Consider the following 24,128-nt stretch of genomic DNA (forward strand, 5'->3'; position numbering starts at 1 on the left):
ATTTATTAGATAACTAAAACTTTGTAAATTTTAGGGGCAAGAAATTAAATTTCTTCTCAACTCCGTGGCTCTATCTCATGTTATTTTATTGGTTGAAATGTATTTATATCCTTTATACACAGAGCTGCTTTAAATTCTTTTTTGGTTTAGGTGGAAAATAAATATCTCAAGGAGTAATAAAAAATAGCTTTTACCCTGATCCTTTTAATTGTGTTTTTAAAAGGTAATCTCAGGAAAACATTTTTCTCTGAATTCTTCTACCCCATCCATAGTCTAGAAATCCTATTTTCTATCAAATATTAAAGTTTGTCCAATAACCACTCTGGCAGATGGAGCAGATTAGTTCAGCTGTGCTAATATATTTTTTCTATGAGGGGTAGAGGGAGGGAGGGAGAGAGAATCTTAAGCAGGCTTCATGCCTAGTACCGGACATGGGACTCAAACTCATGACTCTGAGATCATGACGTAAAGTGACATCAAGATTTGGACACTTAACTGAACAAACCACCTAGGCACCGCTATGCTGTTCTTTTTAAGGGTACTTAACCTTTCAACATGCGCTTAACAAATAGGGTGGTTCCCAAACAGAATTACACAGAGATTTCTCCACAGTCAATGAAGTTTCCCATCATCATCAAGTTAGTTCACATGGCTGAAATATCTTTCTTCACCTATAACATAGGAATAAGATCTCTTCTACCTGTGTTGCAGAATTCGGTGGTATCAAATGAGTGTGGAAAAGTTACAGCACTTCAAAAATCCTATAATGCTCTAGAAATACATTTTTTGTTCGTGTATCAGAAACAAAATATATACATTTAATCTATGGGAATACTGTTCTGTGTCTCCCACAGATAGACTGATTTTGGAAAAACTAGCATGCGTTCACCATACTCTTTTAATGTGCTGATAAAAGATCACATTGTAGTTTGTTGGAGAATACTCTATTTCCTAGCTTCTCAGTAATCAACTTTTGTTCTAATAGGTAATACAGATGAGAAGTCAAGTCCTAGTATACCATCATTTAGAGTAATAATGACCTTGAAGTTGGTAAGGCGACCCCTGGAATCATTTCCACATTGTCCTCTTTGCTGCTGTGTATCTGCCTAAGGAGGTTCTTTGAAGACCCTGATGAAATAATGGGAGAAAACTTGGCTCTATTTAATACAGTTTCAAAGTTGTCTACCTTGAAAGAGTATGTTGCCCGTAGTAAGTCTGTCCGTCTAATTGTTTGGAAGCCAAAGAAAGATTCATGCCTGCTGTGGCATTTTGTCTTCCTTTTCTCCAAATTGCTCACTGCGAAATAATAATCAAATAAGGAAGGAAGTTATGTGGTTGGGTTGACCGAGGCTATGGCAGCTGGACACATTCTCTGAATAATGTTGTTCAGTTACCCTTTGCTTAATTTCCATATAATCATAGATCTTTCTAGAACTGTGTTTAGAATTAGGCACTGAATACACAAACATCAAAGCAAAGGGCATCAGGTCTGATTTGTTGATCTGGCCAAACGTACTAATCCCATCTGGTATTGAGTAAGATACATTCCTGCTATTTAGTCGGTGAGTGGTACACTCAGACAACTGGAGAGAGGACCAATAGTCCTCTATTAGTGATTTTATAGAAATATGTTGTAATCTTTACTTTTTAAAATTATCAAAAAATTGGGGCACCTGGCTGGCCTAGTTGGAAGAGCACGTGACTCTTGATATCAGGGTCGTGGGTTTGAGCCCCATATTGGGTCTAGAGATTACTTTAAAAAAAAAAAAAAAGCTTTTAAAAATTAAAAAATAAATAAAATTATTTTTAAAAATGCTGATTTCAAGAGCATGCCTCTTGCATTCATTCTCCATTCATTATTATGAGTAGACTTTTGGATTTTGGAGATTTGTTGTTTCAATACACATTTTTCCCAGCTCTTCTTAGAAAAGTAAAATTGAGGTTACTGAAATGGTCTATAGCTTTCTTGAAGTAAAATATGAGCCTCCACTCAAGTCTTAAGTCTTTATTTCTAAGGTCTTTTTTTGGTGGGCCCATTAAGCCTGTGGTTTCTCAGAGTTGTTTGTAAATTGTGCTACTTTGTACTTTGCGCACACATTAAGAGGAAATCGTGTTCTTAGGTTATATTCCATATCACCTTAAGATTTTAATATCTGATTCCATAACTGGTAGGGAAGTACATGTTTTATTGTATGTTTGGGTATTTAGAATGAGACCTGATGATGATATTTATTTATTTGTTTTTTATTTTTTAAAGACTTTATTTATTTATTTGACAGAGAGAGACACAGCGAGAGAGGGAACACAGGCAGGGGGAGTGGGAGAGGGAGAAGCAGGCTTCCTGCTGAGCAGGGAGCCCGATGCGAGGCTCAATCCCAGGACCCTGGAATCATGACCTAAGCCGAAGGCAGACACTTAATGACTGAGCTAAGCTACCCAGGTGTGCCCCCCCCCCACTTTTTGATGATGCTATTTAAAATAATCTTTAGCCAAGTCATACGATTAACCTTTGTTATATGTAGGTTTGTACAGATGAGTGGATATTTACAAATACCAGTTTTTCTTCCAGAAAACTTGCAGCCACTTGCATCTTACGCCTTTTGGTCTTTAAATTTGTCTTTAAATTTTTTTTTTTAATTTTAAATTTTTCTGTAAATTTTTTTTTAAAGATTTTCTTTATTTGAGAGAGAGAGTGAGTGCCAGCTCGAGCAGAGGGAGCGGCAGAGGGAGAGGAAGAAGCAGGCTCTCCACTGAACAGGGACCCTGATGTGGGGCTCCATCCCAAGACCCAGGGGTCATGACATGAGCCGAAGGCAAACGTTTAACAACTGAGCCACCCAGGCGCCCCTTAAGTTTATCTTTACACAGTCCCTGATTCATGTATTGTGTTCGGGTTTTGGGGTAATGGTATGTGAACAGAGAAGCAGAATTTCCTTTATCTTCCCCCCCCACCATTCCTATATACATCCTTTCCTGAGGACGTGAAGTGGAGTAGAAGCAGTCCCCAAAGAAGGCCGTCCTCACTAATAAGACACACTTCACAAGCTCTTTAGGTCCGATTTCATTTCTGCTTCTTTAATGGTTCCCTACATGACGTAAAACAGCCACGTTCTAATTAAAGCGGTGCCACGTGCTCAAACCAGCATGTTCTCAATACACTGCTTCTGAATTGACGTATGGGTGGCAGGTACAATCATCTAGTTGTCTTGATCTATTGGCCGCTGTAAACTTGGAGATCTTAGTTCATTTTTAAATGAACTGTCGTTGATGCCCCAAAGCCATGTTTGAATGAAGTCATGAAGAGCTATGAACCAGCATTCACTGAGTGATTACTATGTGCCCAACTTTGTGCTAGGTGCTTTGTTCCCCATCAGCCCTGTGGGGTAGGAGCTGGCCTCGGCTCTTTTGTACGGGGAGCAGACAGGCCCTTAGTAATGAAGCCCTTTGTCACAAGTCACACAGGGAGCCAGCGTGGGAGCCCAGGGTCACAGCTGCTGGCTGACTCCAGAGTGCCTCTCTGTGATAGGAACCTGGCCCTGAACCAATTTTAGTCGACTAAACTTAGCAAAGACCCCGTCTCCGTGGAGTTTAAATGAAGAAATTTCATGTTGATCTTATATCAAAATACCTGATAAAAATATACAAAGCGTGTGATGTTACAAGGCCAAAATTTAAGGACTCTTTGAATAGTGAGTTCTTGGAATATTTACTCAAGAATCTTTCACAGAAAAATCCTCAGCTATGAATAGCTTCCTATTTCAAGGACGCGCCCAAAGTTTAATATTAATATTTTAAAGGAAAAATAAGAGAAAAAGTACGAGGAAGTGAATGCTCCTAAAATTGTTAAGAATTTTATTGTAACTGTTAAAAGAATGCCACATGGAAAAGTGAAAACTGAGTACCATGTATAGTTTTCATTCCAGGGTCCCAAATATGCCTTGCAAATAAGTGTCAAGAAGTAGAAGAGGCCCTGAAATTTGGGGGCGAGCTTTCTCTCCCTGCCCACCTCCTAGTCTGGCAGACGGGTGGGTCAGACTTCTGAGAGCTCATGGATTTGGGACACGAGGGGTTCATTCCCTTGTTCCCACAGTCATTGTTTTCCACGTCCTTTGGCTGAGGACAGTTTTACACCATATTCCAAGACCGCCTCCGTACACTGCTGGGAACCCCCGGCAAATCTGTAATAAATGATCTAGTCCTAGGGTCCTGGCTCTGTGCTGTTGTCTCCGGAATTTGTGGATGCAGCTGGAGGGAATCAAGAGTCTTGCTTGTTCAATCCTGACAAGGAAGTTCTGGGTCCAGAAAAAAATAGAGGGACTCAGGCGTTGAGAGAGAAAGAAGAGAGCCAAAGGAAGCTGACCACCAGGTCATCCAAAAGAGTTTTAAAGTCAAGGTCAAATACAGGTAGACCCATTTTTCCCAAGTTTGTGCTATGCCACATTGCTTTTTCAAAAACACCTATATTAGTACCTGTTGGCACTACGCAAAAGAAGGAGGATTTTCACTTTTATTTAAAAAGGGGAGAAGTGTCCAGTCTTTGTTTTGCACTGAGCTGTTACGGGAACAACGTGCAGCCCCAGCAGCGAGGGCGGCCCCACTAAGCTCCTTCCGGGGACCTACACTCAGCATTTCAGCATCAGCTGGCCATAGCTTTGAACTGTGTCTGTGCTTTGTCTCGATTTATTTTGTGCCTCTGTTAGCAAGATGTGTCCTGATATATCAGCAAAGCCTAAGAGAGGTGGTTTTTAGGGGTGTAGGAAACCTCAAAAATGTTTCCATATAAATTAATGGTAGGGGCGCCTGGGTGGCTCAGTCAGTTAAGCAGCTACCTTCAGCTCAGGTCATGACTTCAGGGTCCTGGAATCGAGTCCCGTATGGGACTCCCTGCTCAGCGGGGAGTATGCTTCTCCCTCTCCCTCTCTCTGACCCCAACTTGTGTACTCTCTCTCTCAAATAAACGAATAAAAATCTTTAAAAAATTAATGGTAATTGTTTCTTAGCTTTATGCCATTTTGGCTGATGAAAGGTTTCATCTACTTTGAGCTAGTGAGGGAAACGTGTTGTTTGTATTAAAGCATGTGGCTCCTTCAGGAATAATATTCAGGAGATGAGCTAAGAGCAACGACTTTGGAACAGTTTTTTCTTTTCCAAGAATGGCAGCAATGTGCAGTATACTCTTTTGATTTGATTTGAGTATTAGTTTTTTTAAGAGAGAGGTTGAGCGGGATCACAGAGAGAATCTTAAGACTCAGCACTGGCCGTGGAGCCTGACATGGGGCTTGATCTCACAATCCTGAGATCGTGACCTGAGCCGAAACCAAGAGTCAGACGCTTAACCTACTGAGCCAACCAGGTGCCCCCTTTTGGTTTTAAAAACACGGATCACACAAGACCTTCAAGAGTTCCTTCGCATGAGGGGTGGTAAAGCCCTAGCTCTGGCAGCCTCGAATCTTCTCCTAGACCATTCAGCCCTTGCTCGAGTGACTTTTGGGTTGTAATGACGGGACAGTTTCATTACCGTTGCCTGGAATGCTGTTCTCTCATCTCTTCACAGGCCCGGCCCCTTGTAGTGTAGGGATGCATCGCTCCTCAGAGACCTTCCCAGACCACCTTGTTCAGAGAGCCCACCCCCTCCCCAGACACATTGATTCGTGACCATATGCCCAGCTTCTAGAATAGTACTTGGCATTTATAGGAGACCCTCCATCTGAAAAGTGAGTGAATATGTGGATGAGTAAATGACCAAAGAAATAGACATTCACACTTTTTATTTTGTGGAGCCAGTAGTTAGATGGAGTCTGATGGGAAAGAATCACTATCTTTTGGTTCTTAAGCCAGTGGTTCTTAAAAACATGGTCCCCAAACCAGCAGCATGGACTCAGCGTCACCTGGGAATTGTTGGAAATGCAGATTTTTAGGCCCTACCCCAGGCCCATTGAGCCAGAAACTCTGGGGTGGTACCCAGTGATGGCTTCTAGAAGGTTCTCCAAGTGACTCTGATGCTTGAGAACCACTGCCCCAGGTCACTGGTGCAGGAATGGATCCATCTGATGCCCCCGGTATCCCCTGCCCTAAAACAATGCCTGGCGCAGAGTAGATGGGACATACTTGCTGGATGAATTACTCTGTCTCCTCTTTCCTCACCCCATGCCTCGCACACTGAAAGTGCTGGGTACGCAAATGTGGAGGGAAGGGAGTGAGTGCCATTCTGAGGACCCCAGGGAAGCCTTTTGTGTTCTGTACTGCAGACATTTGCCAAATTTAGAATCTCAGCTCATCCATTCCTCCTTCCTGTGGCCTCTGGAGCAGCAGAGGAAATTTCCAGCTGCTGCTAGATGCTAATTTGTTCTCATCTGACCCTTGGGTTCCTGCAAGTTAGCACAGGGGAGAGGATAATTGGAGGTGGGCTTACCTCATGCAGCTCCACTGGGGAGGGGGAAGGGTATTGGGGAGTGGGTTCCTGTGAAGATGAAGTCGAAGACGAGGCCAGGTGCAGCCAGGCCCACAGCTCGGTGCCTGAGGTTGCTGGAAGGGGCGGGTCTTTGCGGCTCACAGATGGGCTCCTTGTTCCTACGCCAAGTATTGGCCCAGGAGGCTCTTAGCACAAGAGGGACTTTCTGGGGCTCTCAGCCTTGCTATTTTTATACTCTGACTTCCAAGCCCTGCTTCCAGAACAACACCACAAACAACAGAGGGCCACAGAGCCACTTTGAAAGGGCACCCATGGCTTTTAGCCCCTTCTGCTGAACCATCTGGTCAGCCTGGGACAGTGCCTTCGGTCAGATGCGGTGATGACAGATCGGAGCCCCTGGTAGGTGCAAGATCCTGTAGGGAGGGAAGGCGGGACAGCTAGGTGGGATCCTAGTGTCCGCAGTGTGCCTGAGGTTGGAATTTGATCCCCGGGCTCCTGATGGGGTTGGGCTGCCGGTCTGCGGTTGCCCAGATGACGGAAAGCAGAATGCCAGAGGAAGTCCCAGAAAGGAGGATCCTATGGAAAGCCGACACTGGCAGTGGCCTTCTGTGGACTGACCTAGACACAGGGGTGGTTCAGGGCTCAGAGCCAGTCCCCTGTGCTCTTGCTTTAGTATCTGATGTTGGTCGGGTCCTCAGGCTGGTCTCAGAGCCCCAGACTTCCAGCCATTGTGGTCTTTGGTTTTCACCACTATTTATTCACGTTCTCAATTCCCCCAAGCCGTCAGGTGTCTGAAGAAGTAACATCCATGTGAACATGGGGACATAGTCTCTCCCCTTGGCTTTAAACCAAACCGCTGTCCTCTGGAAGCCTTAGAAAGGAGACGACATCACTGTGTTCTTCAGAGGGTAGCTGTGGGCCCTCCACGAGCTCCTATGGTAAAGAAGGAATAAAGAATCCGGGTGGTTTGGCCTGCAGTCAGTGTCAGGACCCTTGTTACCTTTTTCGTTAATGGCAGTATTGTTACCCTCTCTTAGAACCTTCTGGCAATGCTGATAGCCCTTGGGCCTGGATTCTTGTCCTGGCTTGCTAATATTCCCTCCCTGGCCTTCTAGCTGGCATGGCGTGAGCATTAAATGTGGCAGTGTAGGTGAAGGTGTGCTTTACTTTATGGGTAAGGGACTTTTTTTTTTGTAACAAAGGCCCTAGACCCACAGTGAGAGAAAATATTCGGGAATCAGACAAAAACAAAGCAACTTTATTCCTCTGGGGTTGGTTTGTATTTGAGAGAAACCTAGGATAAGTTGAGCACATCTGCTTTTTATATATATGTATATAAATATATATATATATGTGTATATACATATATATATATAATTTTATATATATATGTATATATATATATAAAATATCTTATTCATTTATTTGGGTGAGAGACAGAGAGGGAGCACGAGTGGGGAGAGAGGAGCAGAAGGAGAGAAGTGGACTCCCTGCTAAGCAGGGAGCCAGATTCGGGGCTCAGTTCCAGAATCCTGAAATCATGACCTTAGCCGAAGGCAGAAGCTTAACTGACTGAGCCACGCAGGTGTCCCACAAATCTGCTTTAAAGGAGATGACAGGGGACATGAGTCTTTACTTTTTAAATTATGAAATATTTGTTTTTTTCCTTACACATCAATTGAGAGACAGACATTTGAAGAAATGAAGGTGTTGGCAGGGCCACGGCCAGCAAGGGGAGAAGCCCAGCAAGGTAGGGTGGGTAGAATCTAGAACCTGGTCTTACCTGACCTCCTCGGGTCCTTAGAGCCCAGTCCTCCTAAGGGAGTCTGGTGGACCTTCTTCTCCACAGAAAGAGTCACCTTCAGATTATCTTCTTTCATCTTTATTCTTTGAACCATGATAATCACATAACCCCATAAATTCCATCGTGAGCAATTTCCTTTGGACATTTCCTTTGGTGGGTTTAGTGAACTTAATATATTACATTGTTGGTTTCAGAGACCTATGATGATATCTAATAATAATAGCAATAATAGAGGCACCTGGGTGGCTTATTCCTTAGGTGTCTCTGCCTTTGGCTCAGGTCATGATCCCAGGGTCCTGGGATTGAGTCCCACATCGGGCTCCCTTCTGGGTGGGAAGCCTTCTTCTTCTCCCTCTCCCACTCCCACTGCTCATGTTCTCTCTCTCTCTCTCTGTCAAATAAGTAAATAATCTTTAAAGAAAAATAATAGCAATAACAGTGAACATTTTTAAAAAATACTTATTTGAGAGAGAAAGAGCTAGTGGGGAAGAAGGCCAGAGAGAGGAAGAGAGAATCTCAAGCAGACTCCTCACTGATCACAGAGCCCAGTATGGGGCTCAATCCCACGACCCCGAGATCATGACCTGAGCCGAAACCAAGAGTTGGACACTTAAATACCTGAGCCTCCCAGGCACCCCTAATGGTGAACATTTATGCAGTAAATATGCCTATTCTATATCAACCTTTCTTCTGAGTGTTTTACACAATACCCAGTGATGTGGTAGATACCGTTTTGACCCCCATTTTCCAGATAAGCTCTGAAGCCCAGAGAAATTGAGTAACTTGGTGGAGATCTTTCAGACAACCAGTGGCGGAGCTGAAATACCAAGGCCCCATACTGAGTTCACACTCGGCTGCCGTGCCGACGGCGCAACACTATATTCAGAGTCTTTGCTGAGTCCCCTTATGTCTAGTTTTACCGGAGTATTTAAAGATACTCTCCAGGCTTTCTAGAGAGCTCTCCATTTTAACTCTCCTGTAGTCTTTCCTTAAGTAACCCCCTTTTGCACCAGCAGAATCGGTCTGCGTTCTAGTCCTGAGGTTGGGTGACTGGGGTGAAATCCCGTGATTTGCGTCCAGTGCTGACTGGATCTTGTTCCACGGTGGCTCACCCAAAAATAAGAGTTCTCTAGGCTGGAGGTCTTTTAGGATATTCCCACTGAAAGCTAAGAATACCGTGACTTAAGAACTCCAGGCAGACCTGTCAGGAAGCAGGGCATGACAGACAACGCAATTTGAGGAAACTTCTGAGAATCAGAAGGGCAATGAGACCATCAGGCATCATTTCCTTTCTGCAACCTCAGCTCCTTGGCCGTCAAGCAAAGCTTCACTAAGTAGTTTTCTGAGAATCAAAAGGGGTTGGAACTTTCTCCTTTTACCACCTGGTGTTTATAGATTTTTCCTCTATCGATTGAGTCTGCAGGCCCTTCTTCATGCCATATGCACTGTGGTACTCGTATGAGGACAGCTGTTTTAAGCGGCTTTGCAATATTTTGAATTATCTTTTGACAGAAGTGGCTTCTTAGGATTTAGCTTTCTCGGCCCCACCATACTTTTGCTTTAGCTATGGTTTCAAACTTTATTTTAAACAATGACAATAATAATAAACCTCATCCCTGTTTTCAAGGAAAATTGTACATACAAGACCAGTATTGGAAACAAACAGAAATCGTGTGTTGTGGTCAGAAGGGTCTGGAAGGGCCTGGAATCCTGCCTGCCTGCACCACGGTCTTACTCCCAATTTGATGGTAACAGACGAAAACCACGGACCTGTTGAGTAAGGTCCAACATACTTATTTAAATCTGTACGTAATTTTATGTAGGAAAACAAAGGAAATAGGGGGGTATTTAGGTTAAACAGAAAGAACTGTAATGAGACTGAAGGCATATTCTTACTATTCCCTGTGGAGCCTATCAATTAAAAAATAATAATAATAAAATAAATAAAATAAAACCAGAGTCTCAACTCAAAATCTCTTGGCCACCAGCCCAGGACACTTTCCAGTTTTTCATATTACGTGTCCTTTTATCCATAAGAAATTCACATACACCATCAAGGAGAAGTAGGCATTGCTTTTCCTGGGGGTTGTGAAATTGCTCTGTTTTGTGGAACTGCACAGAACTGATTTCTTCAGAATTCTGCTTTTGCTAAGATCCAGGTCCCATCATTCAAAGATTTCATTCATTCATTCATTCCTCCTTCCTTGTTTATTCTTCTGTCCATCCACCATCCATCCATCATCCATCCATCCCATCCACCACCCATCCAACTCACTGAACACTTGCCATGCTAGGTATTGGGAGTATGATGATGTACAGACGGATACAATGTCTCTTTGCCCTCACAGGGCAACATGTTCACTGTATTTATATCCCTTAAAACCCAATGTGGGGTGATGCAGAAGGGGTTCTGTAAATGTTTCTGAAACTGTTAATAATATTGTAGATGTGCCGACCTCACTTTCTCCATCATAATCATGTCACTATTAATCAGTTTTTAGCAACAGAATAAATCCCCTTTTAATTTTTATTCCAACAAAATGTCAGCAGAGATTTTGGTTTCTGTCCTTGGTCTGACATGATTTCGTATTCTGATACATGCTCATATCCCAGCTGTAGAGACAACTGGGATAAATGTATAAAACTCAGGCCCTTGGATCTCAAAAACCATAGAAATGATATGTAGCATTCTCTTTATGTCCGTTCAAGTCCCACAGCTTGGCTCCATAAGCCACTAGAATGGGACAAGGAAATACCCTTGGTAGGATTTTCCCCCTCTTAATCCGGACGCCCGTGTTATTTTATTTTTCCTGCCCCCGTTGAGATGGGAAAAGCCAAAACAACCCCCTAAAAAGGAGACAGGACAAAGTTGTGTATACATGTTTGTTTCAAGTGGCTTCTGAAAATTTGGGGTAAGTTGAAATTATTTAATTATGCTTAATTTCCTGTCGGGGGAGGGGAAATTTCCATCATAATTTGAGACAAGTGGCAGATTGGCCTCCAGCAGATTTCAATGAGAAACGTGAACGCTGGGATGCCAGACAAGCACATGAATACACATCTGTGCCCTTAGTCTTAATCAGCCTCTTTGTTTGGTTCCTTCTCCCCTCCTTGTGCTGCCCACGTGATGCAGGGAGCTTTGCGCAGAGCGAGGCCCACGTGCTTCTCTCATGAATTACTGAGATGAGTCCCTGGCTCTTGCCAACGGCCCCACCGGAAAAGGGCCCAATCCATAGAAAAAAGTGATCCCCAGATTGAAACACAGGTTTCTTAAGTTTTACTCCCTAGGTGCATAGGTTGATACAGCTGCCTGTGATTTCCCCACTGTGCCTCTGTCTCTGTGGGTTTCCTCCACTACTTCTTTTTTTTTTTTTTTAAAGATTATTTATATGACAGACAGAGATCACAAGTACGCAAAGAGGCAGGCAGAGAGAGAGCGGGGGAAGCAGGCTCCCTGTTATGCAGAGAGCCTGATATGGGGCTCGATCCCAGGACCCTGAGATTATGACCTGAGCCAAAGGCAGTAGCTTAAACCACTGAGCCACCCAGGCGCCCCTCCTCCTCTACTTCTTTGCCTCTCCTCTTTTCTCTTCAACTCATCTTATAATATTCAACTCAAAAAGGCAAAATGAGATTCTGAAAAGCACGTAAGTATTCAGTAAACTGATAAAATATTGAAACAGGCCAGGGATTGCTGAAATTGCCCAACACCTGTATTTTATTCCCACCCCCTCCCCAACTAAGCCTCCACAGTGTTTAAAACATTATTTTTTTGAATTTGAACACCTTGGAATTTGCACCTGCTTCCCAGTTTGCCACAATCCCCACCCTTCTCTATTGTCGTCCACACCTACTCTCCTTCCTGTATTTATGTTACTAGTCTTGAATTCCAAGGCTTTTCCGGTCTGCCTTCCTTAGGAATCTTCTGGATGCAATTTAGAATTCTAGAGCATTACAAAAGACATTGCTGCTTTGTAGATGTTTACAGTCAAATGGGAGGAGTTGTGAAAGCCAAGGGAAGATATAAATACAGTACTCGTTTACAGAAGCGGTTTAAAAAAAAAAAAATGAAAGTTATGCTCATTGCTGAGAATGGTGTAAGATACCAACCAGTAAGTCTTACTGATTTATAAAGGAGTCAGTGGATTTTGTGTGTAACCTTGCAAATTTTGCTTGGGTAGTTGATTTTGGCTAATGGAGCTTTAGCTGGTTCATAGGGTTCCTTTTTTTTTTTTTTTTTTTTTAAGAATTTATTTATTTGACACACAGGGAGAGAAATCACAAGTAGGCAGAGAGGGAGGCAAAGGGAGAGGGGGAAGCAGGCTCCCTGCTGAGCAGAGAGCCCGATGCGGGGCTCAATCCCAGGACCCTGAGATCATTACTTGAGCTGTAGGCAGAAGTTTGGGTTCTTGAAGCTGGAAGATGATGTGGTCATGGGTTCTTTATGTCTGTATTCTCAAGGGTCAGTCTTCATTTCCAGTTCCCTTATTTCTTTCCATATGGTCCCCTTTACCATACTTCGGGTCCACAGGATGACTTCAGTTCTCGTTAGTGCTATGGGCATACCTGCCTATGGAACTCTCCAAACTACTACTGCCGAAAATGGAACACTGTCATTGTTTCCTCTTTTAAGAAAACCCTCTTGTTTTCCATTTCCCAGCAGATATATGGAGTGATCACTCCTTTCAGACCGATCCAGATTTGCCGCCCGGCTGGAAGAGAATCAACGACATTGCTGGGACCTACTATTGGCACATACCAACAGGGACGACTCAGTGGGAACGCCCCGTCTCCATCCCAGCCGATCGTCATGGTTCTAGGAAAGGGTCACTTAGTTCTGTAACGTCATCTCCCACCCCAGAGCACGAGGTAAAATGGAGTATCTTTTTAACAGCTTAGTAGGGTGGCTGTGACTTGTGTGATTTCTCTTTAGACTTGTTGCTTCTGCCCCAGCAGGCCATCGAGGTAAGTTTTTTGATTATCATATATCCTGCATTTGAGACCCCAAAATGCTTCCTCTTAGTGTAAATAGCAGTAATGACCATCGCTCAGGGATGTCTTCATTTTTTTTTGTGGCTTTTGGGCTCTGGAAAACAGCATTGTAGGTCGAGAAAGTAAGGGAGGCTGATTAATGAGAATAGTTAAGATTCCCTGGGGCTCACTGAACCGACACTTTGCTCTGCAGGTGCCTTTGCTGGATGCCGCACCATAAAATATTTACACACGGAAGAACGTCCCTTGGCCAGACGTGTTATAATTACTGCATATCTTATTAGCCTTGGGTCCATTTGACTACATGGAAGCAATGTCTATAAGAATAACCCTGGAGAGCCCTTCCATGCATAATTTCTAATTTTTTTTTTAAGGATCTGTTTATTTAGCAGAAGTGACATGATTTTAGACATAAATAGCAACATAAATTTCTGCTGTCCCCAAGGAGAAAATGTGATGTTTAAACAAAGAATTGAGGCATGAAGAAAATAATTGCACTGTGGTATTAACTAATACATTCTTGTGGTGAACCTTGGTGAATCCTGGTGACAAAATGTTCAAGAGCATGGCCTTTGGAAAAGGTTACAGTTAAGCAATGGCTTTTTCCAGAAAAGCAGTTGGAACCCTAACACACAGCCTGTCTGACCACAGCCTTTCGTTCTTTCAACAACCCATGTTCTTTGACCTTGAGGCCTTGGAGGGGATCCGAACCAGTCCCTCCCCGGCAGAGCTCCTCCGTGTCCTCCTGACCATTCTCACGCTTCCTGGCTTTGGAAGTAGACGGTATCTTGTTTCTCACATCTGGGCTTACAGACTTGCTGTCCTCTGGGAGGTAGTAAGACCCACATTCCAAGTGCGTTCCTGCTAGTACGGGCTTCAGCACCTCCCTTCCCCAGTCTGGGCCTCAGATTCTCCATCTTTCGAGTGACAGGTTGGGGTGAGCTATTCCCTCCGTGCAAGACAAGGGCCTCAGTTGGTTGGCCCTTGAGCGAGATCATCAGGTATGTGCTTCCGAGCTACTGAACCACGTGGGACTTTGTTGCTTATCACTGGGGGGCCCTGGTAACTTTTTATTGAAGTCTCATGTTGCTCTTTGCTGAGCAAATTCCATTCAGTTATTCACCTTGTGTTAGGTGTGCTGGGGATAAAGATGAACCTCAAGGCGCTTGCATGACATGCAGTCCTCCTCCCATCCCAGCCTAATTGTGTCCTGGCATTTCTCCCCGGACCACCGAGTGCCTCCCAGAAGCCGAGCCAGCCAGGATACAACCTCTGCTCTCACTAAGGAGCAGACATCCTCTCTCTTTCTCACCTGTACATCTTTTCTCTTGGCATCTTTGTCAGATTTTCTTTCTCCATTCCAGGGCTTTGTTCCCCTGTTATGACCTTTATCCATCTTCACCTGGGTGCCCTACGGCCATACAAGGACAGGAAAGGGCCAGCTGATCCCAGTATCCATACAGAGAAACTGAGGATCAGACAGAGAAACTGAGGTGCAGACAGGTTGGTGACCAGTGATACCACTGGGTCCAGAACTCAGAGATTCCAAATGCTCCTGGGTCCTAGGCCAGAGTTGTTCTCCCTCAGCTTCGCTGGCTTTGAGATTCTGGCCCACTGTGCTTTCTCAGTGTCCCAGAAGTAAGATCAGGCTCTCTTTGAGATGCCACTTTTGTCCCAGGAACTTTTGTCCTCTGCAGGTAGAAGAAATGAAGTTCTTCTTAAAGCCTGTCTCCTGAGGCATGGGTGTGGTCAAGTCAAGCAGGGCAGCCTAAGGTTTATGGGAATCTGGATTTTTCTTTCTTCGATAAATATGGCAGGTTTTTGCTGCCATGTTTTCTGCAGAAAATTTTGGGAAGTGTGCATCACAGGTGGGCAGCTGGCCCTGGGGAAGGATGGTCAGATAGCACAGTCCACTGCTAATCCCTGAGCTTCCTTCTGATCCCACACAGGCCTATTCTTTCCCCTTCTCTACACCCGCTTCCCATTCCAATCCTGGCAGCCTCTGAGGGCCCCTTCCCAGGCTCAGACTGTGTCCCATGGCCCTCGCTTCCTGCTTCCTCTCTTAGAGTTCAGTGTTCCCTTAAAGTATCCACAGCACTCAGCATCCCTGTTGTGGCTTTCAGTGTATTTTCACAAATGCCCTCTCACTTGTTCCCTTCAAGACAGAGAGGACAGCTAATATGTTCCTTATTTAAGGAAAGAGTTAACTAAAGCTCTGAGTGCTATAACGGTGCAGCTGGGGTAGGAGGGGGCGTGGGTCTAGTTCTTGGCCTTGGATGCTGTGCTCTGTCCTGGTTCTATGTGAGTTTCTACCTTGCTGCCCGTCTCATGCCTCTCTTCTGCTCTTGACCATGCCATCGTGTTGACCTTCTCCCTCCAAGGAACTTTGTTAAAGCATGTGTCGTTTTAAGCTTCAGAGAGAGAACGCATGCGCTGCTCCTATCCAGTAGACCAATGGAATATTCTTCCCGTCAGCTTTTTGATTTTTCACTTCATACACATTTTCCCCCTGTATGTAAGTCCATTACGTCCAAGAACGGAGCACATTTATAAGGCAGTATGTTAAAATCCTAGAAGCAAAGGTGTGAGCAGGTAGAAGAGGAGGGAGAGCAGGGGAAAGACCCAGCCTGCTGTATACCCAGGACATGTAGACGCTGACGTGCATATTAAGCCAAAGGCACCAAGGGTAATGAACTATTGATGGTACCAAGGTCGTGCCTCATCTCACAACTCCCAGTAGAACCCTGCGCTTCTGGTACTGTCCTTGTCATTTGCTTTGTGTATTTGACCACACCAAGACTGAGAGGCTAAGCTTACCCCAGGTCATACACCTACTGGTGGTGGAATGAAGCTTCAGTGAAGGTCTACTGCCCCGGCCCCCGCCCCAGGCTTCACAGTTCTTTTGGGGGGGTGGGGGCGGGGAGGGACTTGGTGAGCGTCACAGCTTTCATCTCAACCCTAGGGCCAGCGGTGTCCTATGCAGAGCCTTCTAGAAAACGACTTCTCTTGATAACATTGTCTCAGGTGCTAGTGATAGTAGAAGAGAAATAATGATTTCTCTGACACCATTTCTTTGATCCCTGAATGGAATCTATTTCATACTAATTTGGAACCGTGAGAGAAAGCAAAATATTAAGGACGAGAAGAAACTTGTAATATGTCAGGTTAGAAATCCATGTTTTATTTAGCTTCCCGCACCCCCGCCCCAAGCTCTTTTGTTGGGTGGGGGGGGACTCAAGTAAGTGCCAAATCTGTTGATTCTGCTTCACAAAAGTTTAGTACTGAAAGCTTCCTTACAGTTTAAAATTTTTACATTTCACATTCCAGAGTTCACTGGGGAAGTGCTAATAATGGGTAATGTCTCCTCTGTGTATGCCAGCAGTATTTTCTAAAGTTTATAAACAGGCCAGGAAGCATTTGCTATTGAAATTGGGCCCACAGTGATCTCCCTGACCCCCTGCGCCCCCAGTCGATCGACTTGTTCCAAATTACTTGGATGTGAAATTTTAGAAGAAAGGAGCCATACAAAGTATTTTTATGAATCACTGTTGGCCTATAGGCAAGTCTTGCCTTATAGTGTTTCCAACTGAAGGGATTCCTGGTTCCTAAAGAAGAGAAGTATGAAGGAGAAAGTGTGTCTGAAGTGAGCGGAGGTGGGATTGTTTCTCAGAACTGGGTTCTTGATCCTCATTCACTCCATTCTCGCTGCGACACTCCTGGGGTCTGTCAGGGCCCTGAGCCGCTAACTCCCTAGGAGGGAAAATTCCGTATATTATGTTAGAACCTGTGGAATTTCATATACATTTAGAAATAAGATGAAAACATAAAGGAGCTATTCTGTCATGTTTTTACTAAACTCTTGACTCAATCATGACTGCAGAGAACCTTCTAGAAGGGCCTAGTGAATGCTATGGCAGCGATTCTCAGCCTGTGAGCCAAGGACGGTGGCCAAGGTGACCTCTGAGGCTTGTAGAATATTTTGATTCCTTGGTCCCTCCCCGAGGCCACTGAGCTGGACTTTCTAGACGTGGGACCTGGAAATCTGCGTTTATCATAAACTTTCCAGGTGATTCTACATAGAGCAAGTGCAAGAGCTGGTCCTCTAATGAATCTAATCTCCTCGTCTTTGTTTATATGTCACTGCCCCTTCCGACTCATCCCAGCTTCTCCTGGGAATTACTGCTCCCATCCCTCCGCTTAGAAAGCCCTTTATTTGATGATGTCTTTTTTAAAAAATTTTTATTTTTTTTATTAACATATAACGTATTATTAGCCCTAGGGGTACAGGTCTGTGAACATGATGTCTTTTTATAGTATTATTACTTGCAGCATGTCAGTCTCCCTCCTTGGGGTGGGGGTGAGGACCTGTCCCCCCTCATCTTGTGTCCCCTGCACCTGGCACCGTGTCCAGTACCTGGTGAAGCTGAATGAAGGAATAAGCCAGGTTCGTGGCTGGGCGAGTTCTTAGTTGACTTGCGGTAGCAGCAAAGCCAGCACTGGAGCCCCAGGTCCTCTCCTGACCATCCTTTGGCTCACAAAGATGAATTCTTTTTTTTTAAGATTTTTAAAATTTTTATTTATTTGACAGACAGAGATCACAAGTAGGCAGAGAAGCAGGCAGAGAGAGAAGAGGAAGCAGGCTCCCTGCTGAGCAGAGAGCCCAATATGGGGCTCGATCCCAGGACCTTGGGATCATGACCTGAGCCGAAGGCAGAGGCTTTAACCCACTGAGCCACCCAGGCGCCCACAAAGATGAATTTAATTGCACACGTATTTGTCAATCTGTTTACTAGTTTGATTTTTTTTTTTTTAACTTCTCTGGGTTATGTTTGCATGACACACCACAGCTCTGTTCTTCTGATAGTGTTGCATCGAACAAAACACAGAAAGCATTTTAAGAAGTCTGAAAAGGTGCACACAACTATGGTCAATGCTCATTCGCATCGCCTGGCCTGTACCTTAACGTTCCAACGTTCCAGGCTCTGCCATTTATCATCAAGGCCACACGTACTGTGTCTTCTCAAGAAGACAGTCAAGAAGCATGATTCATAACACTTTATAGTCTGTAGATACCTGTTTTTTATTCTTACCAATGGCCGCCTTTTTTTTCCCTCCCTGGAAAGAGAGAGCAGATAGGGGAATGGCCATGTCTTGGACTCCAGGCAGGCGGTCCCAATGCTAAGGGCTCATGCTGTCGATCTGTTTGTCCACACTCTGATGGTGAGGTCTCCATGGCGCTGTTTCCTAGACAAAGAACTGAGGTCACAGAGCAGATGAGAGCAGAGGCAGGATTTGAATCGGTCTTTGCAGCAGAACTTCTGAAGCCCACGCACGTGGAGGTGATGATGGCAGCTTCCATCAGAGTCACTAGGGAATGTTCTTTTGCTTTCCTCTCTGCCTGGTTCACAGCAGATTCACCCTCCACGCTTGCTCCCCAGGTTACATTCTGATACTGCTTCTTAGAGCCTTTCTCATCCCCTTGGACCGCATCCTCAAGACTATGGTGGTGACGTTGTCCACTCCAGTGTTCTCTTTCTTCCAGTAGAATGACAATGCATTGTTTTCCTATGATTGAAGAATTGCTTTCTGAGATCCCAGGAGAGAAATAAGGATGAAGAAAAGTCAAGGTTATACAATTGGATTCCCTTAGTGGGTCCACCATCACACAGATTCACTGTGAGGTCATGAAAGGCACCATGCTGAAAGGTCATGAAGGGTCATGATAGGCACCATGCTCCAGGAGCTAGGTCAGTCCCCAGGGACAACACCGCCTCTGAGTTGCTAAGGCTTCAAGGCTTTCCTAGAACTCAGTGTGATCACTTTAGTCAAGAGGAGGGGTGCTTTACCCGGTCAAGGTCAAGAAAAGCACCAGGAGACTATGTCCCCACCTATAACTCTGGCTCAAGAACATTCCATGGTGCAAAGATTTAGCTGCATTGCCTCAGAGATTATCAGTTGGAAACTTACTGCTCATGGAACACGGTCTCTGTTCTTCCTTGACCAGCTTTGTCCCTGTCCGACATCCTTGTCCTTCCAGAGGCACAGTGCCCACCCGCCTTTCCCTCTGTCACTGTCTTTCTCTTTTTCTCATCTCTTCATTCATCTCTCACTCCCGCCATGCAGACTTTCTGTAGAACCAAACAGTGTCTTTGGGGTGTCTTTAAAAAAAAAGATTAGCTAAAATGTTGTATTTTCTCTTCTTTAAAAAAAATTAGATGTATAGAATGTGTGGTTCTTAAAACTCAAGATTGCTTTTGTCTTTTGTTGCCCTTAATTTAAAAAAAGAAAAGAAAAATTATGGTCACTTCTATAGGGGAGAAAATTTCGAAAAATGAGTGCTTGTAGATATAGGAGGAGAAAGGGTCTTTTGTCCTAATCATAACATAGGTTCTGTTAGTCCTTACTTGAGTTTTGTACTAAGGGGTTTCTTTAAGAGCCCCCACGTTATTTTAGCTTTTGAAAAATTGGCGTATACGACATTTATTTTATTTAAATCTGTAAGAGGTGATTGTTGGAAGTTTGCCAGCTGACTCATGTCTCCGTAGCATAAGAGCTGGATTCATAGAATTTTAGAATTATAATCAACTTTTACATTACAGGGACCCAACATCCAAAGAGTAAATACATTTAAAAAAATTTTTTAAACCATACATGCATACAGAGAACTATTTTAATTAAATGCTGAAGGCTTTTCTGAATACTTGTTTTAAAAAATATTCTTTCTGTCCCCACACAGTGTCTGTTGAGGATGATTTGATTTCAGATTCCTCTTGTCAAACATGCACTCTTTTTTTTTTTTTTTTAATTTCTCTTCAAGAACATAAATTACCTGGAATCTTACTAATTCACCACCTGGTGAATTTATTTTTTCAATGAAAAAATAAATACTGCTAACATGTAAACCGTGATGATGATTTGTGATCACATAGGCTTATTGTCCTTTAAAAAAAAAAAAAGAAAGAAAGAAATTCTAGCTTAAAATTCTTGCGATTTCAGGTCCTTATCATGAGACCCCCTACAAGGGGGATTCTAAACCTTTTTTGGTCACCCACCCCTCTGGAAACAGAGGACTGGGAGATCTTCTCCCCAGGAAAACGCACATGTGCAAAACCCCACCCCGATTTCAGGGGGGCTCACAGGTCTCCTGGGCTAATAAGTTAAGACCCTCCTGTGTGATGAATTTTCTCCTCAGTGAAAACTGAACACCACTTTGGGGGATGGAGTAAGGATAGAGGTGACGGGCTAGGCAGCTTTCCTACTCCTTTTGCTCAATAAAAGAGATTATTTCTTAAAAAGTAGATACAGTGGTGTAAGTTCCACTTTATTTCAAAAAACTGCAGTTCAGGTGTTTAGTCGAAAAAAGAAAGTGATAGTGACGCCCGCCGGGCGGTGGTAACAGTGACAAGGGGCTCCGCGTTCCTCGCGTTCCGCCCAGTTAAATGATCCCATCTTTCAACACTTGGCACATTTAAACTTCGCTGCCCTATTCTGAGTGGGTTTCAAAATTACAGTAATGTAGTGAGCAGGAATCATGGGTCACTATTGCTGTCTCGTTCTCAAAGCACTTTAGCTGAAAAGCGACTTGAGCAAGGACTCCGTTGATGGTTTATTAGCCGAGAAAAGAGGTGGTTGGCCTGACACATCAGTGGAACGCATTCATAACGATGTCCCTGGGTTTTGTTCGCTTCATTTATTTCCCCAAATGTTACATGAAAAATATTTGGATATTCACTTACTGTGGTAGAAAGGGAAAAAAAAAAAAAAAAAAACCCAACCACATTGCCTGTTGTCTGAGGGTAATAGAGAGGCTGTTGAGATGCAAAGATCTATTCCGAGCTGTCTCCCAACAAGGCAAGGCTCCGCGCTTTGTTCTGGGATTCTGTTGACAGAATCATTCGTGATCAAGCACCAATTTGTGCAGAAGCTTGTGTGTAAAAAGGAAGCAGAGCTTCTTACAAATTGGAAGAATTTACATTCGACTGTGGCGAGCTGTTTTGGGGTCGGTTAAATCTCAGCAGATGCTGACGTCAGGCTGTGCTCCTTACCGGCTCTCCTGCCCTGTCCTTGGCCTTTTTTCTTTTACGTGAAAATAATGTGAGCCCCCGGTTTTTATCCCCTTGACCGGGGACATTCCCCAGTGTTCAGATCCTCCCAGGGACAGTTACCATCCCTGATTCCACCCCCATCTCCAGAAGATGGTTCTGTTGGGTTACCGGGAGAGGAAAAGATTCCCGTGGTATTAGGTCCACGAAGCATTTAATCCCAGAAAGCATATTGTGTGCTTAAGGCCACGTTTAGAAGATCTAACACTGACCGCTAGCAATGATCAGTCATTTCCGTGGTAAGTATCATGAGCGCCATCACTCTCCTCCCCGCCTTAGGCCTCAGGTGATAATCTAGATCTAGAGTGAGCTAACCAGTTGCTGGTAGAGTGAATTTGTTCCCTAACCTGTCCTGTGGATATCAATGCTAACAACAGTGTCTTGTGTTTTTTTTTTTTTCCTTTTTTTTCTTTACTTATTTTTTCTTTTAAATCAATGTGCTTTTTCCTATGTGAATAATTACATGTCTAGAAACAGCCATGGAGTGATTTTGCTGTTCTGAATGGGGGAAAGATTAATAGTGACATTTGGAAGGCAAGTATATTGTCAGATTCTAGATCATTCGATATTTTGTTCTTTCTGCATGGCTGTGGCTGTATCTTTTTCTTCCTCATGAATATCATCCCTTCTGCAGGGACGCAGTGATGGGGCTTGCTAGGAGGGACGCCCAGCTCACACACATGTTGCCTTTATTTATTTATTTATTTATTTATTTATTTATTTATTTATTTTTATGTGTCCCGTTGCGAATGACTTCAAGCTGACTGCCCCGGGTTCCCTGTCTTGTAAGAACCTGGGGCTTGCACCGAGCCAGCATCCAGCAGCCCTTGCATGCCCTTTATCTGCCTAAGCTCACACCTACTCTCTGCCTCTTGCCCAGAGAACTTTTCTCCCCTTTGATATTTGATGCCCCTGTCGGGAGCCCTTCCGCCTTTCTCCATTAACAGGGGATCTGTTTCCCCCTAGGATTTGCACGCGGCCACAGTTAACCCAGACCCCAGTTTAAAAGAGTTTGAAGGAGCAACACTCCGCTATGCATCTTTGAAACTCAGGTAGGGCGTGCAAAGGACCCCGCCGTCATGGCTGGCTTCGAGCGGCTGGAGTTTCCGGTAGAATTCTCAGTCCGGCTTTCTGTTCTTCTTTCCAGACATGCCCCCCATGCTGAGGAGGATGATTCTTGCAGCATCAATAGCGACCCAGAAGCCAAGGTTTGTAAGAAACGTGTTTTTAGTGGCCAGGTTATGTTCTTGCATTGAAGTAATGACTTTGGAAATGGCTCGGTTTTCATAAACTGTCAACCCAGAGCCACGGATGAAGCAATGAGTCCTCGATCCGCTCTCATTCCTAAGCTCCCCAACACCTGAAATACATCCCTAGGCCAAGTGAGGTTTGGGAGGATTTCCACGATCATCAAGACTGTGCCCGTATCACACTACGCCAGTTCTTTGCACCATGTAATAAGTTAGAATTGTTCAAGAGAGGGGGCTTTGGAAGCCTTGCAGAGCCCTGGGAGGGGCGGTCGCAGGTGGTTCAAGGCTCCTCAGGCCCACCTGTTCCGGAACAGCCTCACATTCGCACCCTCTCTCTCCTAAACCCAGGCCTGATTTATGATGGAAAAAGAGAGTGCGCTTTTCCTTCTGGACTCCTGGCGGGGGGCCAGCAAGGCCAGCACGGGCGTGTGGCCAGTGTCCTCGCACAGGGTTCTGGGCCTGGGCTTTCATGCGGTGTGGTCGCCATCTTGAAATGCTAAATTCTCTCATCTTTGGATTCCTGTTTTTGTAAGTGACGTCCAATGGGGCGATGCACCAGGGACTTGGAGCCTTGGTTTGGGAACAGTCCTGCCACCTTCCTACCTCCCTGAGAGGTCCTTGACTGCTTGTTCCCCTTCTCCTCAGCCCCTCAGGCCCTGCCACACAGCCTCATCGCTGCCTCCACCCAGCAATCGCTACCTCCTTCCACCCCAGTAAGGGCCTCACTGGGAGCACGGGGTGAGTTGGCTCTGGGCACACGTGCTCCCAGGACATCTTGAAAAGGGCAAAGTGGTGGCCTACCCAGCCCAGGCTGATAGCACAGCAGTGTGTCCCCCACAGCGAGGGGGGCAGTTCAGTGGGGGTGAGGCCCTGCCCACCCCCAGTCCGGGTACCTGGTGTGTTCTGGCACAGAAGTTGGGGTATACTGGAGGGTCACCTATCTGCTGCGCCTCGGGGTAGGGGAGATGGGTCCATGGGAAAGGGGGATGCCTGACTCAGTTTTCCCGTTCCTGGCCAGGGTGCGGGTGCATCGGTCCAGCAACTCACGGCATGGGGAACCCAGAAGGTGTTGGTCTGTGGGGTGAGCACTTGTGAGGGTCTGCACTTATCCTGCAGGTGTCCCGTGCCCAAGAGAGCACGCCTTTAAATACCAAGGAAAACCCACCATAATGAGTGAAGAGAGAGAAAGTGGGAAAGGCAGCAGTTTCGTTTTAGCCCTTTTTCTGGCATTTTCCCCCCTGCCTTTGATCAGGGGCTCTGCATTTTCGTTCTGTGTATTACATTTCCATTTGCAAATTATGTAGCCGGTCCTCGATGTGTTTTCTCATTCTTAAAGCAGATCTGTGTCTGTGAATAAAACAGCCAGTAAGCTCCCTTAGTAGTAGTTCAGTGGGGAAACACTGTGCAGTTTCAAAACCTTGACTCCTTGGTTGGAAACAGCCACGCTGCCATCAGGGCTGCGAGAATCCGGGCTCGCAGTGGAACCCCGGCCGCTCCTAGTTCGCTCACTGAGCTCCAGGCTCAGCACAGCCTCATACGATGAAGGCCACCCCCGAGCCAGGGGCATT

The 24,128-nt window shown here is 44.9% G+C and overlaps 1 protein-coding gene across 4 annotated transcripts in view; it reads left to right on the plus strand.

Annotated features, from left to right (window-relative positions):
* Positions 1 to 24,128, plus strand: part of APBB2 (amyloid beta precursor protein binding family B member 2) — a 378,415-nt gene that overhangs the window by 248,976 nt on the left and 105,311 nt on the right. For all 4 annotated transcript variants that reach the window (XM_032852788.1, XM_032852806.1, XM_032852795.1 and 1 more), the window contains 4 exons: positions 12,877 to 13,085; positions 21,782 to 21,844; positions 22,277 to 22,362; positions 22,458 to 22,518. In XM_032852788.1, coding sequence (XP_032708679.1) covers positions 12,877 to 13,085; positions 21,782 to 21,844; positions 22,277 to 22,362; positions 22,458 to 22,518 — 419 coding nt within the window. The remainder of the gene's footprint in view (positions 1 to 12,876; positions 13,086 to 21,781; positions 21,845 to 22,276; positions 22,363 to 22,457; positions 22,519 to 24,128) is intronic.

The sequence above is a fragment of the Lontra canadensis genome, unplaced genomic scaffold, assembly GCF_010015895.1.
Source record: "Lontra canadensis isolate GAN:19392208 unplaced genomic scaffold, GSC_riverotter_1.0 scaffold1, whole genome shotgun sequence".
NCBI lineage: Eukaryota > Metazoa > Chordata > Mammalia > Carnivora > Mustelidae > Lontra > Lontra canadensis.